Source organism: Schistocerca serialis, chromosome 1, assembly GCF_023864345.2.
Source record: "Schistocerca serialis cubense isolate TAMUIC-IGC-003099 chromosome 1, iqSchSeri2.2, whole genome shotgun sequence".
Lineage (NCBI taxonomy): Eukaryota > Metazoa > Arthropoda > Insecta > Orthoptera > Acrididae > Schistocerca > Schistocerca serialis.
Genome location: NC_064638.1, coordinates 200,029,982 through 200,046,488, shown reverse-complemented (window position 1 = coordinate 200,046,488; position 16,507 = coordinate 200,029,982). Strand labels below are relative to the sequence as shown.

General features: G+C 39.7%; 1 protein-coding gene across 2 annotated transcripts in view; it reads left to right on the top strand.

The window, feature by feature from the left end:
• The window catches only part of LOC126465310 (anaphase-promoting complex subunit 1), a 335,155-nt gene that overhangs the window by 225,889 nt on the left and 92,759 nt on the right, over positions 1-16,507 (top strand). For both annotated transcript variants that reach the window (XM_050096297.1, XM_050096296.1), the window contains exon 26: positions 14,296-14,497. In XM_050096297.1, the coding sequence (XP_049952254.1) occupies positions 14,296-14,497 (202 nt within the window). The remainder of the gene's footprint in view (positions 1-14,295; positions 14,498-16,507) is intronic.

Sequence of the window (16,507 nt, the reverse complement as noted above, 5' to 3'; positions counted from 1 at the left end):
GATAAGCTCAAATTCTCTTTGTCATCACAACTGAAGGTCAGCTATTCTGTCTCATTTTAATTTTAATGCCTGCAAGGATTCAGAAACAACATTTATGATATCCCATGTGCTGCTTTGTACCCCAATGAACAGGTTTTGTGTCATTGCAGTGATAAGCAAATGAGGGAGGAGTTTTGAGAATGGAAACAAAGCTCATGGTACAGTTTTCTATTTTTATATTAATGGATGTGAATAAAAATTACAGTGCATAGCAAAATGAGGGCACTTGGAATAAAATTTGAAAAAAAAAAAAAATCCGGTTTATAGCTCCAATCTGTGACTTTAATCATACAATGCTTTACTCATAACTTCAGGATATTTAAGCTCCACACCAATAAAATCTGGCTCAGGTCATATCTTAAAATATGCACTGTGCTGTATACATGTACATCTTGCAGCACTGCCTCATGCCTGCTTACTTCAGGTACAAAGGAAAGTTGTATGAAGAATCAGGTGTTGTGACTGTCAGCTGCACACTGTCACCAGCAAGAGCAAATCTGTTTATGGAGGTTTTTGAATATACAGCAATTTCTTCTACCAACACGTGCCCTACATGCTGGTTTCTTACTGTAGAAAACCCATTTAATTATATCAAAAGGAGAATTCACTCGCAGAAAATGTAAAATTACAATGAGTAGGACTCACTGGGCAGTACTTACCTGGAGATAGTGGAACTACAGTACTGTCAGTAAATGTATGTACAAGTGAAAGAAAAAAAAACTATTAATAAGATATGGAACTGTCAGGTCCTTCCCCAGGAAGGAAAGAGGGTTTGATTTTGTAAGGTTGGAAATGAGGGGTGAGTCAGTCAGACCTTAGGTTGAGAGGGAGTCATCTTACAAAGAATGGAAAGAGCCCACCGTTTGCACAGTCAGTGATGTTTGTGTGGAAATGTGGGTTCTCTCAACCTGGAATTTGAGCAACTATTTGAAACTATCCTGTTTTTATCATTATCTCCCCTTGTAATTGGACAACACATTTGTTATTTGGTCACAGGGAGGAGCTAAACGACTTGATTTCCACCAGCATTTAGACCAGCAGCATAGTAATACATGATTTAAAGAACAGTGTGCTGGCCTTTCATGAATGTAGAAGTCTACAGAACATGTGATGACACTCCTGGGCACAGTGTGTTTAAGAAGGCCCTTGTATTGCCAATACCTGAACACTTTGTCTCACTGTTGTGTAAATGAAAAGGTTTGGTGGTCCATATGTAACTACAAGAGCACACTGAGTGAGTGATGCAGGAAGTTTGAGAAGCTGAACTACAGAAGCTGTTAAACACTGACAGGTCAGCTGGATGTAAAAATAACATCATCTAATAAATTATGAAAACACGGGGTTAAGTGAAGAGCAACAAAGAGGAAGAACAGTTGCAAGTGACCCAGTTACAGTCCATGCAGTGTGTGACTAACAGGACAAGAAATATTCTGTGCAGAGGGGGGTATCAGGTTAGATTACAATCTAAAATATCCCATGTTGCTATAAAGATGAAATCAACATGCTTCTCATACCAAGTGTGTATGAGTTCGATTGTGAATGTTGACTTGTCTCTGTTAGTGAGGGAAGAGATAGTACTAATGTCGTGACCAGATGAAACTACTTTCATCCAACCATAACTGTGGCTTCTCTGATTATTCTGGAAAAAGGTCCATTAAACTAGAACATGTGGAAATATGTTTCTTTTATTACTAAACGAATAAAAGATTTTCTTAATGGTGACACATTTCTTTGCCACAGGAGTGCTTGGTAATTGATAATTGTCATTGAGTATGAAAGCATCACATGATGCACTAATTAATGAATTGTTCTCTTGACGTAAAATGTTTGACATTATAACAGTACAAGTTCATCTGAAACTTTAACAAACACTATGATGCTGACTGCTGTAGTTGAAGTCTTATATTTGACCTCTTGTATGCTTGAATCTGTACTGACATTAGCATGAGGGTGCTCCTATGCTGAGGGATGAGGCACGGTCTTCAGGACCGTGTCTGATTCAGGACCGTGTCTGATTCATTGTTGTGGTTTGCAGCAAGCCCTCCCTAATGTCTGTAGCATCGATTCACATTGCCGACTTTGGTGTGGCACCACAATCTCTGGGTGATACAACAATTAACGTATTTGTACCAGAACATGAGTACTACACACAGTTTGGTCAGCATAACAGATTAACAGTGACAGAACATCGAGACAGGTGTAGCACATTCGTACAATAGGACAAGACCTTGATTAAGCCAACCAGCCACTTATCACCAAGAGGAAGATAAAAAAGGCTATCAAGACAGCAAAGCAAATGACCAACTTGAACTGCATGAACAGCTGTAAACCCTTGTTGTCCTGATTGTCTCCCTTTGATCCTATCATTCAGTCAAAACATTGTCTGCCAAGACATCCCTGCCATTTGACAACTGCTTAGGATTCCACTCTGATAAAGGCTGCCTGCAACAGTAGCTAAGTGTGAGTAGTTTTCTGTTACATTACGACAGTCAGAAGAATTTTACTGAAATAGACTCCAGTTGTGAATGCTTACACTCTTTCAGATTTCATCTAGTTTGCATATATGTTCATGTGTAGTAATCAGCTTCTTACTCATTTCATCACTTCAAGCTATTTTTATACCAATCATCAGTGTCATGGCTAAATCCACTTTCTGAACTTCCCTGGCATGGAAACTGTGTGCCAGACTGTGATATAGCTCTTTATTTCAGGTAGATGAGATTTTAGCAGTAAGGCATTCTATAATTTTTAATGGACAACCCGGAGGCTTCAGTGCACTCTGCCTCTAGTGTGTTCTTTCAAAACTCCTAGTGGTTCTCTTCTGCTTACGGGATTAGACAAACACTAAAGTGCGCGTCATATATCTTGGCGGCCGAGTTTAGGTTCGTTCTGCGCATCTGACGTCACAAAACACAGTCAGCCAATGAACAGAGAACGACGTTGCCAGATCTCGACTGCAGTGCAGAGCATGGACGAGTGTCTTCAGTTTTCGAAACGTTCAGTCATAAATAAAGTAATAGAACAAAAGCAATCTCTTGATAGCAGACTTTCTTTTATAGAAAGTTTGGAAAAAGCATTCTTTATACCAATTGCTTCATATTCTATTAATTAATTAAACCAAACAAGCAATAAGACTCCTAATTCAGGTGATAGCAAGGAAAGGTGTTTGTTTCAATATCACGAACTGCTTTTTCACAATAAAGAACAGCGGTAATTGTTTATTTCCTATTGTACTTCGACGAAGCGTGAGTAATTCATAGTCATACCAACAGTGTTGTAAGTAGTTGTGTGAGGTGTTAGAGTCCTTATGGAGTTACACTGTTCGATGAGTTGAGGTAGCAGAACGGTTAAGGTGTTGGGCTGCCAAGTGAAAGGTTATGAGTTCAAACCTTGTGCGGTGCCTCATATTTTCTTTATTTAAAAACAATATTGGAGTGCCTTACTTCACGAATTTTATTCGTTTGAATGAAATTTCTAATGCTTTGCCTCTTCATTAACTTTTTTGCTGCTGCAGACACGTGCTCCCTGCATTCCGCGCTGTGCGCGATTTTGTCATCACTGCACTTCTCGTCTGTGCAGACACATGGTGTTCCCACTGCTTTGACACACTTATCATTCGATTTCACAAAAACTATTTGGCCAAAAAATTTGATTTTTACACGTCTTCTTGACTGATACCTTCCTCCCATAAATGACTTAATTTTGTTTCGATGTTCAACGTAGTTATTATGCAGCATTAAATGTAGTAAACCATTGCACGAAATTTTGAAGAGTTTGCAGAGGTAAAAGTCCATAGCGTATACTTTCCGTATGGTCGATTTTAGTTGCCACAATGTTGAGAATGAAATGTGGACAAGATACCTAAATTTCATATAATATTTACTGTATAACAATATCTCATTTAATTTAAGTACCACATAGGTGTCGTATGTAATATTGAGAAATATTCTGTCTTTCGCGACTGTAATAAAAGTTTTATTTACACAGGGCGCGTTTGGCTTTATTTTAAAGCACTTCCATCGGTGAAAGGTATGGCACATACACAATGGTATTCATGTTCTATTTCTCGTTTTTGTTCCACAGTCGCAGTTTTACCAATGGTATTGAAATATATCCCTCTTCTGCGACTTATTTAGACCAGACGCGTTTCTCTCTTTTGAAGCATCATAAGAGGACTGTATTTTGTGTCCTCCATTGCCAAGTCACCTTTCGTAGTTTTGTGCTGCGGTAGCACAACATTCAACGTTTGTGTTGGCTCATCAGTGTTTTAGCAAATAAATGCTGTTTGTGTGTGCCACACACAAAATTATATTTGACATAGCTCTGAGCACTTCACTGACAGACGGTATATTCAAGTCCTAATGTTTTTGTAAGTCCACAGTTTTGTTTAATGTATTATGTCTACTTCCTTTTGATTGATTGAAGTGCTTTAAAATAAAGCCAAACGTGCCCAGTGTAAGTAAAACTTTTGTTACAGTCGCAAAAGGTGGAATATTTCTCAATATTACATACGACACCTATGTGGTACTTAAATTAAATGAGATATTGTTATACAGTAAATGTTATATGAAATTTAGGTATCTTGTCCACATTTCATTCTCAACATTGTGGCAACTAAAATCGACCATACGGAAAGTATACGCTATGGACTTTTACCTCTGCAAACTCTTCAAAATTTCGTGCAGTGGTTTACTACATTTAATGCTGCACAATAACTGCGTAGATCATAGAAACAAAATTAAGTCATTTATGGGGGGAAGGTATCAGTCAAGAAGATGTGTAAAAATCAAATTTTTTGGCCAAATAGTTTTTGTGAAATCGAATGATAAAGAGTGTCAAAGCAGTCGGAACACAATGTGTCTGCACAGGCGAGCAGTGCAGTGACAAAATTGCCCACAGCGCGGAATGCAGGGAGCACGTCTTTGTAGCAGCGAAAGGGTTAATGCGGCCGTGGTGGCTTTACTTCATGAACTGTGCGCTCCCCCCTAAACGTAAGCTTGCGAACTATGCTATACTATGGCGCTGCTTCTATTGGCGCGTGCGTCGTGTGCAACTGGCAATGCAGCAATTTCCCGCGTCTAGGCGGGCATGCGCGAGCCGCCAAGATAAAAGAATTGAACTATAGTTGGAGAATACATATCTACACCTACATCTATACTCAGCAAACCACTGTGAGGTGCATGCTAGAGGGTGCATCCACTAGCACAAGTTATTAGGTTTTCTTCCTGCTCCATTCATACGTGGAGCACAGAAAGAATGATTGTTTAATGTCTCTGTGCATGCAGTAATTATTCTGATCTTGTCCTCACGATCCGTAAGTGAGCAATACGTAGGGGATCGTAGTATATCCATAGAGTAACCATGTAAAGCCGATTCTTGAAACTTTGTTAATGGACTTTTTTTCAAGGTTTACATCTGTCATCAAGAGTCTGCCAGTTTAGTATCTTTGTGACACTCTCCCATGGATTAAACAAACTTGTGACCATTCTTACTGCTGTTGTCTGTATATGTTCGATATCGCCCATTAGTCCTATCTGGTATGGGTCCCACACACTTGAACATTATTCTAGAACCAGCCACCCAAGTGATTTATAAGCAGTCTCTTTTATAGGCTGATTGTACTTCCCCAATGATGTACCAATAAACGGAAACTACTACCTGCTTTACCCACGATTGAACCTGTGTGGTCATTCCATTCATATCCCTACAAAGTGTTGCATCCAGGTACCCATACCAGTTGACTGATTCCCATAGTGACTCAGTGATATTATAGTCATTTTTTCATTTTGTGAAGTGCAAAAATTTTCATTTTTAAACATTTTGAGCAAGTTGCCTATCTCTGCATTAGATTGAGATCTTATCAAGATCTGACAATATTTATGCAACTTCTCTCAGATATTACTTCATTATAGATAATTACATCATCTGCAAAAAGCCTTATTTTACTGTTAATATTGTCTGCATGCTTATGAATATACAAAATGAACATCGGGGCACACCCGAAGTTACTTCCATGTCTGACAATGGCTCACCATCCAAGATAACATGCTCTGTCCTCCCTACCAAAAAGTCCTCAATCCAGTCACAAATTTCACTTGATGCCCCATATGATTGTACTTTTGACAATAAGCGTAGGTGTGGTACTGAGTCAAATGCTTTTTGGAAATCAAGAAACACTGCAACTACCTGGTTGCCATGACCTAAAGCTTTCAGTATGTCACATGAGAAAAGTATGAGCTGGGTTTCACATGATCTATGTTTTCGAAATCTGTACAGCTTGGCATTGAGGAATCATTCTGTTCAAGATACCTCATTATGTTTGAGCTCAGAATATGTTCTAAGATTTTATAACAAATCAGTATTAAGGACATTGGACAGTAGTCTTGTGGATCACTTGTGCTACCGTTCTTGTAGACAAGTGTGACCTGTGCTTTTTTCCAAGAACAAGGCACAGTTCATCGTTCGAGAGATCTACTATAGATTATATATAGAAGAGGGGGCTAACTCAGCAGCAAATTCAGTATAGAATCTGTCAGGGATTCCATCGGGGCATGGAGATTTGTTCAATTTTAACAATATCAGTTGTTTCTCAACACCACTGACAACAATACTTATTCCATTCATCCTTTCAGAGGTTTGAGGATTAAATTGGGGAAATTCTCCTGGATTTCCCTTTGCAAAGGAACATTTGAAAATGGAGTTAAGCGTTTCAGCTTTCTCTTTGCACCCTCAGTTGCAGTTCCTGTCTCATTTGCTAGGGACTGGACACTAACTTTGGTGCCATGAACAGCCTTTATATATGACCAGAATTTCTTTGAATTTTGTGGAATATCATTTGACAGTATTCTGCTAAGGTAGTCATTGAAGGCATCAAGCATTACTCTCTTGACACCCAAACAGTTTTCATTTGGCATCTCTCTCTCTATAGCCCTACACTTTGTTTAATACTTCTTATGCAGCTCTTTAGAAGTTTCTGTACAATGACAGTGTACCATGGAGGTTCCCTCTCATTATGAAATGTTCTACTGGGTACATATCTGTTTAGTGCATGGTCAACTATTCTTTTAAACTTGAGCCAGAGTTCTTCTGCAAGCTCCTGCTTTGCTGGAAGTTCCAAGTTCCTCATTAAGATATGACACTACTGATTTTTTGTCTAGTTTACTGAACATACACAAGGTGTGATTCAGAAGTTTCAAGACTGATTCATTTCTGAGTAGGGGAGCACGCGCGGACCAGTTCCGCTGGTTGGGGGAAGTAGTGGGGGATCTCAGGGAAAGAACTGACGCTGCGGCGGTTGTCTCCGGAACCCTGGAGAGTGTGCATCACTTGCAGCGTGAGTGCATGTCATTAATCTTGGTCGAAAAGTGGGAGAGGCGAAAATGGAGCAGCACTTGGAGCAGCATTATGCGATTAAGTTTTGCATGCGACTGAACAAAACCGCCTTAAGGAAAAAGGCATAACCCGTGCAATGGTTTTCATGTGGCACAAACGTTTCAAAGATGACCGCATGAATGTTGAAGACGATGACCACTCTGGGAGGCCATCATCTAGCTGACTTTTAAACAATGACCGTTGTCTTAGTACTAGATTAATTGCCGATGAACTGCGACTCAGAGTATGGTGTGGAGGATTGTGATGGAGAATTCGATGATGCGAAAAGTGTGTGCCAAACTGGTGCCAAAAGTTTTGTCAGTGGATCAGAAGAAATGGCACATGACTGTTTGCCAGGAAATGCTCCAAAGGTTGAATGTTGATCCGAATTTTCTGGAGAAAGTGGTTACTGGTGGTGAGATCTGGGTCTACAAGTACGATCCTGAGTCGAAGCGTCAGAGCTCAGAATGGCACTGCTTCCTCGCCAAAGCCCAAGAAAGCTCGCATGAGCAAGTCGTGTGTGAAGTGCATGCTAATTGTTTTTTTTTTTTTTATGGTAAAGGAGTGATTCACAAGGAGTTTGTTGCTTGTGGACAGACTGTCACAGGTGACTTTTACACTGGAGTGCTCTGCCGCTTGAGGGATCGAGTTCTCCATATCCGCCCAGAGATCGAGGGCAGTTGGATCCTCCACCACGACAACGCACCCGCCCTCACGTCGCACGCTGCCGCCGAAGTTTTGGTCAAGTTGAACGTGACAACACTGCCGCAACCCCCTACAGCCACAACTTGACTCCAAGTGACTTTTTCCTCTTCCCCTGAATCAAGACACACGTAAAAGGAAAGCAATTCGACTCCATCAACGCCACCCGAGGCCTTCCAGAAGGGCTATGAACAGTGGAAGATGTGCTGACAGTGCTGTGTTGATGCTGAAGGATCATGTTTTGAAGAATTGTAGCCCACTGTACTTAAATGTCCAATAAATTTCTAGGTCTGAGTTAAGGCTTGAAACTTATGAATCACCCCCTGTATATCTTTCTGCTTGTTTTAGGTGTCCTGTGTACTTTGGTAATTATTGTTGCCATAAACGCGTCATGGTCACTGATACCCATTTTAAAATGAACATCCTCGAATGCGTCAGGTCTATTTGCTGCCATTAGATCTGATGGATATGAAAGAAATAGTTTAAGCACTGTTTGATGAGTGGTTCCAGAATTTCATTCAGAAGTTGTATTTATTTTTCCTGTGTCTTGTATCTATCTTTCCTGTGTCATGTACATATTTACAGAAATTAAATTCAATCAATTACCTGAATTAATTGATTGAACAGAAGAATGGCTTGAGTCAGGGAAGTGCACTTTCACCATTACTCTTCATTGTAGTGATGAATGATATAATGAGTACAGTAGCACAAGTAAATGGTGAAGGAAAGATGAAAGCTATGGTTTTTGTAGATGATCTGATTATTTGGAGGAATAAGGAGGAGGAGGAGGAAGTACAAGAGCAGTTGGACTTATGAGAACAAACAGTACGAGAATATGGGATGAAATTTAGTATAAGTAAGAGTGAGATGATTATCACAACAGGAACGAAGGAGAGAGGAATAACTGGAATAACAGTTGGTTGTGAACGATTGAGGAGAGTGGAGAGTTTCAGGTACCTAGAGAGCCTGATACAGGAAGATAAAAAAAACGACGGAGAAATAAATGAGCAGGGGAGAAAAGTAGAAGCATTTCGGAAGTGTGTCAGAAACCTGATACAGAGCAAGGATGTACCCCAAATCAGTAAAAAGGTTATATACCGGTCACACTATGTCCCGATCCTGACATAAGCATCCGCAACCTGTGTAATGAAAGGAAGAGAGAAAAGCGAAGTACAAGCTAGTGAAATGAGTACTGGAGTGACAAAGATAGACAGGTTAAGAATTGAAGGTGGAACCATTACTAGAGGAGGTAGAAAAATCAAGGCTGAGATGGTATGCGCATATTAAGTTAGTGGAGGAGAGGATACCCAGGAGGATACGCAAGATGAAACTGGAAGGAAAGAGACCGAGAGGAAGACTGAGAGACAGATGGCTGAAAGGAGTGGAGGAATGTGTCCAGAAGAAAGGAGAAGACTGGACCAAGGTGAAGACGGAGAGATGGTGGCAAGACAGAAGACGACGGAGAAGCTTATGTTCCGAACAGACTTGGCCAGAGGCTGAAAACTGTCCAGGATGATGATGACGTGAATTAATGATAATTTCCACTGTTTTTGCCATATAGAATTTGCTTCTTTTATAATTTTTACAATATATCTTTCATTGTACTAGTGTTTTATCCAAGTGAAAGGGTACCACTCACTTTAAATTCTAACATTTTGCGTGTAATTAGTTTTCATTCACTAAGGAGTATCAGTTAAACACAAACACTAAAAAGGTGATACAGATGATGAATTTCAGTGTGCGATATTCTACATTTTTAATTGAGAATATGATGGATATCATCCAGGAATTGAGTTAGGAAGTAACACAAAACCCTAGATGTAGGTAATGAGATAGGCCAGCATGTTAGAGAAAGAAAATGTGATAATAATGGAAACCTTCATTACAAAAGATAATGTTCTTTGCTATCTCTTTTTTAGTTCTGACAGAGTCAAAGTTATGCCACGTTTCAAAGAAGGAACACCATTTAGTGTGCTTAAAGTCTTCATTCTCTATCTCCTTGACCTATTAAGGGAATCCAGCTGAGTTGACAAAACAATTGCTCCCGTGAAATTTGTTGTAACTTTAATTTTCTTGTTGGATATGGAGACCATCTGAATGTTGTTGACAGATAATTGTGCTCCAAATCAGATTCAAACTCAGAGCTTTGTCTTTTGTTGGCACCACTCATATCATCTGAACAAATCTGGCACACTTCACAGGCTGACTTAAAATATTAGTTCAGTCAGTTTGTGTACCCTGCTTTCCCTAGACAGCACAGATGCCTTCATTGTCTAGCGCACATGGGAGAAGTGTTATCATGGAGAATGGTTTAGCTACAGGCTAAGGATAGGTGGGGTAAGAAGATCCCACTGTTGCTGCATAAAGTGCACAGTTTGTGGATAAAAACTGTATGCTGCATCAGGTGTTGAACCAAGATCTTTATTTATTTTCATGGGCCATGTTCCATGGAGATTCTATGTGACAAGATGAGACAGGTACTAGCAGATAGGTGTTGATTTCATCTCTGACATGTGTTAAGACCACTCAGATGTGTAACTTCTGTCTGTGAGAAGCGAGGGCCTTTGGAAAACAAAGATCTGGATTTGGGTTTCAGTACAGTTTCAGTGGTGATATGAAACTTCCTGGCAGATTGAAACTGTATACCAGACTGGGACTCAAACATGGGATCTTTGCCTTTCATGAGGCAGTGCTCTGCCAACTGAGCTACCCTAGCATGACTCATGACCCAATCTCACGGCTTTACTACTGCCAATACCTCATCTTCACTTACCATTACTGAAGAAGTAAAGCTGTGAGATTGGGCTTTGAGCCATGCTCCGGTATAGCTCAATTGGTATAGCACTTACTTGTGAAAGGTAAACGTCTTGGGTTTGAGTCTTGATCCAGCACAGAGTTTCAGTCTGTCAGTTTCAATTTGTCAGGAACATTCATTTCAGTGCTTACTCTGATGCAGACTGAAAATTTTCTTCGTGGAGTTAACCTACTGATTAGAATTTGTCAAATTAGTAATTTTCATAGGGTCTTGTCAGAATGTTATGGGAACAGTTGTTGGAACATGCTTGAACACATGTAATCAGTATAATTAAGCAGAGTTCATGACTGCTAATTGATGAACAGTAGTATATTAAAAGTTCCATTAAAGATCCTCTGAAATATAATCACACAAATTTTTGCAGTGAACCTCAGTTCTCCACAAAAGAAAACTCTGTCTTTCATAGAGTGCTGATGACGGTATGTGAAGCAGAACCTCACGGCATGAGAAGCTTTCAATCGCACTATAAACTTCAGCTGATTTAAGTGTGCCTTGAAATATTTTTGCGGTTACCATTTCATGTCTGTATTTCACAGCTCTCAATACTCTTTAATTGTGTTTCTTATTTAACTTTTTCTCTCCAGGTTTTGACTCAAAAGTTTTTCGTGTTTGATATTTTATGATCTTATCATTATATATAATTTTCAATTGAGTTGTTCCTCCTGCAAACACACTATGTCAAAATACATTATTGTTCTTCCACTTGCATTAGGCAGTTGTTCAATTTTTTAATGCCATTCTGTAATTTACAATTTTAAGACCAACAAAATATTACATTATGAGTCATAAATTATAAGAAAAAACATGAAAACTTGGATCAAATAAATCTTAAAATGACACATTTGTCAGCTGTTTTATGAAGTACATGTTGTTGGTTGGTCTTATTTGTTTGCAGAATTAAAACTGTTTGCAATTGGAGGGGATGGAAGTTGTGCATTTATGCCTTGAACAAGTTATTTAAGAAGGTGTGAATATAGAAATTGACCAGTCTTTATCAGATTGATTTGGCAATGTTACTAGTAAATTGTAACAATCAAACCAGAGTCATTGACTGTGTCATTTGCCAGGTTTTATTAGCCAGAGTATTGTCATTATGATAGTGAATTGACTCTGAAAGTGATTCATTGAAGTGATGTTTTATTCCTTTATTTTATGCACAAAAGTATAAACTGAAACACAGTTATGCAAAAAATTTAACCATTAGAGTGACACTGACTTGATGTGTCATAATCCTGAAAACAAATATATCTTCCCCAAAGCAATAGCGGTATTGGACATTGCCAGGATAGAGTTTGTGACAGACATGCCAGGAGAACATTAAATATGAGACTGTGCATACATGCATGCATGCATGCAGTTGTGTGTGGGAGGGGAAGGTGGGCCATCACATGCATGTGGTTGAGTGTCAGACAGCTTTAGTACTCTGGTTATCATTTGGCAGCTGCTAAACAGATGAGCAGATGCCCCTCTTGTCCTCCATGTTCTGTTAATATTATTTTCTTACTTTTGTGTTGTGAACATGATAATAGCATTTACATTATAAAAAAATCATTGTCCTAGATTTTTCATTGGGCCAGTAGAGTCCCTACAGAGATCACACATTGATTTCTAACGGAAGAAAATCATGTCCATTCACAGAGCAGCCAGATGAGTTTAAAATTTTTCATAACTCTCCCTCTCCCTCTCTCTCGTTTGTTTGTGTGTGTGTGTGTGTGTGTGTGGGGGGGGGGGGGGGGGGGCACGCGCCCGCCTATACACGCATGCAAGTATGCATGCGCGTACACACCCGCGTGCACGTGCACGTGGGTTTGTGCGCGCGCGCACCTGCTTGCATGCGTGTGGGGGCGTGCATGCGCACCATGCGTTCGTTAGTTTAGAAGCAAAAGTAGATACTCTCATTAAGCAGTTCTAAAGGAACTAGCCTGTTTTTTTCTTTTTTTAAATTGTGAACTAACTGTTCCCAGTATACGTTACAATGTCTCTTTTTCCTGATTTAATCCACACACTTGGTTTTTGCTCATGGCTTCACCTAAGTTACCATATCACATACATTTCACATATACGTCAATATTTCACATACATTGAACATATTTCACACATATTTGTACACAAGTTTCATCCAAATTCTGAGGAAACTTGTAAGTCTACTAGTAACTGACTTTTATTCGAGAAAAAGAACTGTAGCTATCTTTGTCTGAAACTCCGCTGTTTTACTCCACGAGACTCTAGAGAGGGCATTAAATGTATGTATAGTAATGAGCTGTGTGGTATGATTCTTGACTATGAAACATAATGTTATTGTTGCACTGAACAATGCAAATGAGAGGCAGATTATGCTTCATACTTTTAAAGAATGTAAAAAGTCAGCTAATTACAGGGTTATTACAAATGATTGAAGCGATTTCACAGCTCTACAATAACTTTATTATTTGAGATATTTTCACAATGCTTTGCACACACATACAAAAACTCAAAAAGTTTTTTTAGGCATTCACAAATGTTCGATATGTGCCCCTTTAGTGATTCGGCAGACAACAAGCCGATAATCAAGTTCCTCCCACACTCGGCGCAGCATGTCCCCATCAATGAGTTCGAAAGCATCGTTGATGCGAGCTTGCAGTTCTGGCACGTTTCTTGGTAGAGGAGGTTTAAACACTGAATCTTTCACATAACCCCACAGAAAGAAATCGCATGGGGTTAAGTCGGGAGAGCGTGGAAGCCATGACATGAATTGCTGATCATGATCTCCACCACGACCGATCCATCGGTTTTCCAATCTCCTGTTTAAGAAATGCCGAACATCATGATGGAAGTGCTGTGGAGCACCATCCTGTTGAAAGATGAAGTCGGTGCTGTCGGTCTCCAGTTGTGGCATGAGCCAATTTTCCAGCATGTCCAGATACACGTGTCTTGTAACATTTTTTTCGCAGAAGAAAAAGGGTCCGTAAACTTTAAACCGTGAGATTGCACAAAACACGTTAACTTTTGGTGAATTGCGAATTTGCTGCACGAATGTGTGAGGATTCTCTACCGCCCAGATTCGCACATTGTGTCTGTTCACTTCACCATTAAGAAAAAATGTTGCTTCATCACTGAAAACAAGTTTCGCACTGAACGCATCCTCTTCCATGAGCTGTTGCAACCGCGCCGAAAATTCAAAGCATTTGACTTTGTCATCGGGTGTCAGAGCTTGTAGCAATTGTAAACGGTAAGGCTTCTGCTTTAGCCTTTTCTGTAGCCTCCTCTCTGTAGGGACTAGCAATCAGTCTTTTCCATATTGCTATTTGTTTGTGAAGACTTATACATATGATTTAAAATGCCATAATCATCATTATTTTGTTTGTAATTATTTGATTTGTGCTCTACAGTCAAGCATACTGCAACATTGTTGCTGGAGGTTGCATGGCAGTTGGTTTACGATTTGCTGGTTCTGCAAATAATGAAGCCTTTAAAACATTACTTCATTATGCAAAGATGTTCACAAATTTGTCTGGAAAATCTATTGCAGAACTGGCTGGCAAGTCTACTATAGAAACCTGTCTGAATGTGATGCTGCTGTCACTGGCAATGGTATGTATTTATACCTATCTCAACTTGTGTTTGTTTTAAATTGTGCCCATGTTGTTTAAATAGGCAGTATCTCTAAGAAACTAGATTTTGGTGTGTGTAAAAGAGAGATTAGATAGGAACCATTTTATGATGTAATTTTTTTCACTGTTGTTCTATCCTGAAGAACATTTTTCATTTGTTTTGCATTCACATTGTCAGGAGAAGTGACTTATTATCATTACTCACACTAATATGATGTCATTTCTGCATTTCTTATCTGGATCATAATCAGCTGGTAGTTCCAATTTCTTTTTAATTCTTGAACAATTACAGTAAGATGTTGTTCCAGGATTTTCGAAGATCACATAAATGTGGGTCAGTCTTTGTGAATAGAAAGCCAATGCCCACTCCGTATGGCTGCTGGGGGGGCCTCATCTGAGATGTAAAGGAAGCCTTGTCTGTGGCTCTCAGGCATGCAGGGTGCAGCTGTCTGCAAGTAGTGGCTCGCGTTAGTGCCAACGGAATCTGTCACTTGGGTTCTGAGGCTGTATTCGCAAGGAAAACTCTCCATCACACCCCCCTCAGATGTAGTGGTAAAATGGCGCAGTAGATAGCCCACCAAAACTGAATGGAGATCAGAAATGAAAACAGAAAGAAGGTGTACTGAACTGTGAAAAGAGAAGAAAAAACTAAACAGTGAATTGTCCAACATCAATATGTGCAACATCAAGCGAACTAGAACAGCCAAAGCATTGTGGTTATGTGGCCATAGTATTGAACTGTTAAAGAGGAGATCCATGTTTAGATCTTCTTCGTGCCCCTCTTTCCTTTTTTTTCTCCGCAAAGTTATCGACTGTCCATCCTGTGATTGACATGTCTGTTTACTGTGTTCAAATTTCTGTCTGTGTAGTGGTGTAACGTCCATTTGCAACAGTGAGGTGTAAGGAAAGGACCTCCAGACATACACACCTCCTATTTGTTCTACACAAGTACCACACATTATGACTTGCGTTCTGTTTTGGAAGTTTTGACTCTTCAGTTTCTTTGTTGTAACATAGTTCACACACGTTTTTTGTCATTTTCATTTCTGTGGCATCTCCTCGGCTCTCACTATTTGTCACATTTACCTGCACTGGTAATGTATTCTTGCCACATGATTCATATTCTATAGGCTGCAGAATGAGAACAGACACATCAGTGACCAGACGGAAGTTCATAATTTTGTGGGGAAAAAAAAGGGGTTACGAGGGAGATTTGAACACAGATCTCTCACTTTGTTGTCCAGCCCCATGACTACACAACCACGATGCTGTGGTTCTTGGAATTTGCGCGATGTTGCACATCTTGATCTTGGACCATTCACTGTTTCTATTTTGCTTCTTTTTTCACAGTTCAGTACACATTCTTCCTGTTTTCATACTTTCTGTGTTCAGTTTCTGACAGGTCACCCATTGGGCCATTTTACCACTAAATCTGACGGTGGCTGTGATGAGGATTTCCCTTGTTAGTTCATTCAGTGGCTAGTGGAAATGGTGAAGGCTGCTGGCATTGTGACCAGGTGCAAGCAGAGCTCGAAATTTGCAGCATCATTCCCAGAGTTCATAGGGGTCCTTCAGTTTGGAGCCAAGTGAAGGTTATCTAACAAAAGCTTCATTGATGGTGTTGGCTGGGCATTTCGTGCCTTGCGTTATTGAGTGAGGATTTGTGGGACTCCCTTTGATGGGTCAGTTGTGCACTACGTAAAGGAAGCAGCTACTCACGTAGTGGAATTCTTGTGGAAAGCATGTGTTTTTTTTCTTTTCCTTTTTTCTTTTTTTTAAGGCTAGGTAGTAGTTTGAGATACTCCAATGAACACTCACCAAAAAATACACAGATAGCAGAATCAGACTGCATTCAGAATAAGATGCTTAGACTGTCAAAATTTTATGAATAAACTGTCGAAGTATTCGTAACAAAGTTCCTGAATTTACTGCCATCCAAGAAATATCTCATGTTGAAATTATTCTTGGAACCGAAGGCTGGCTGAAGCCC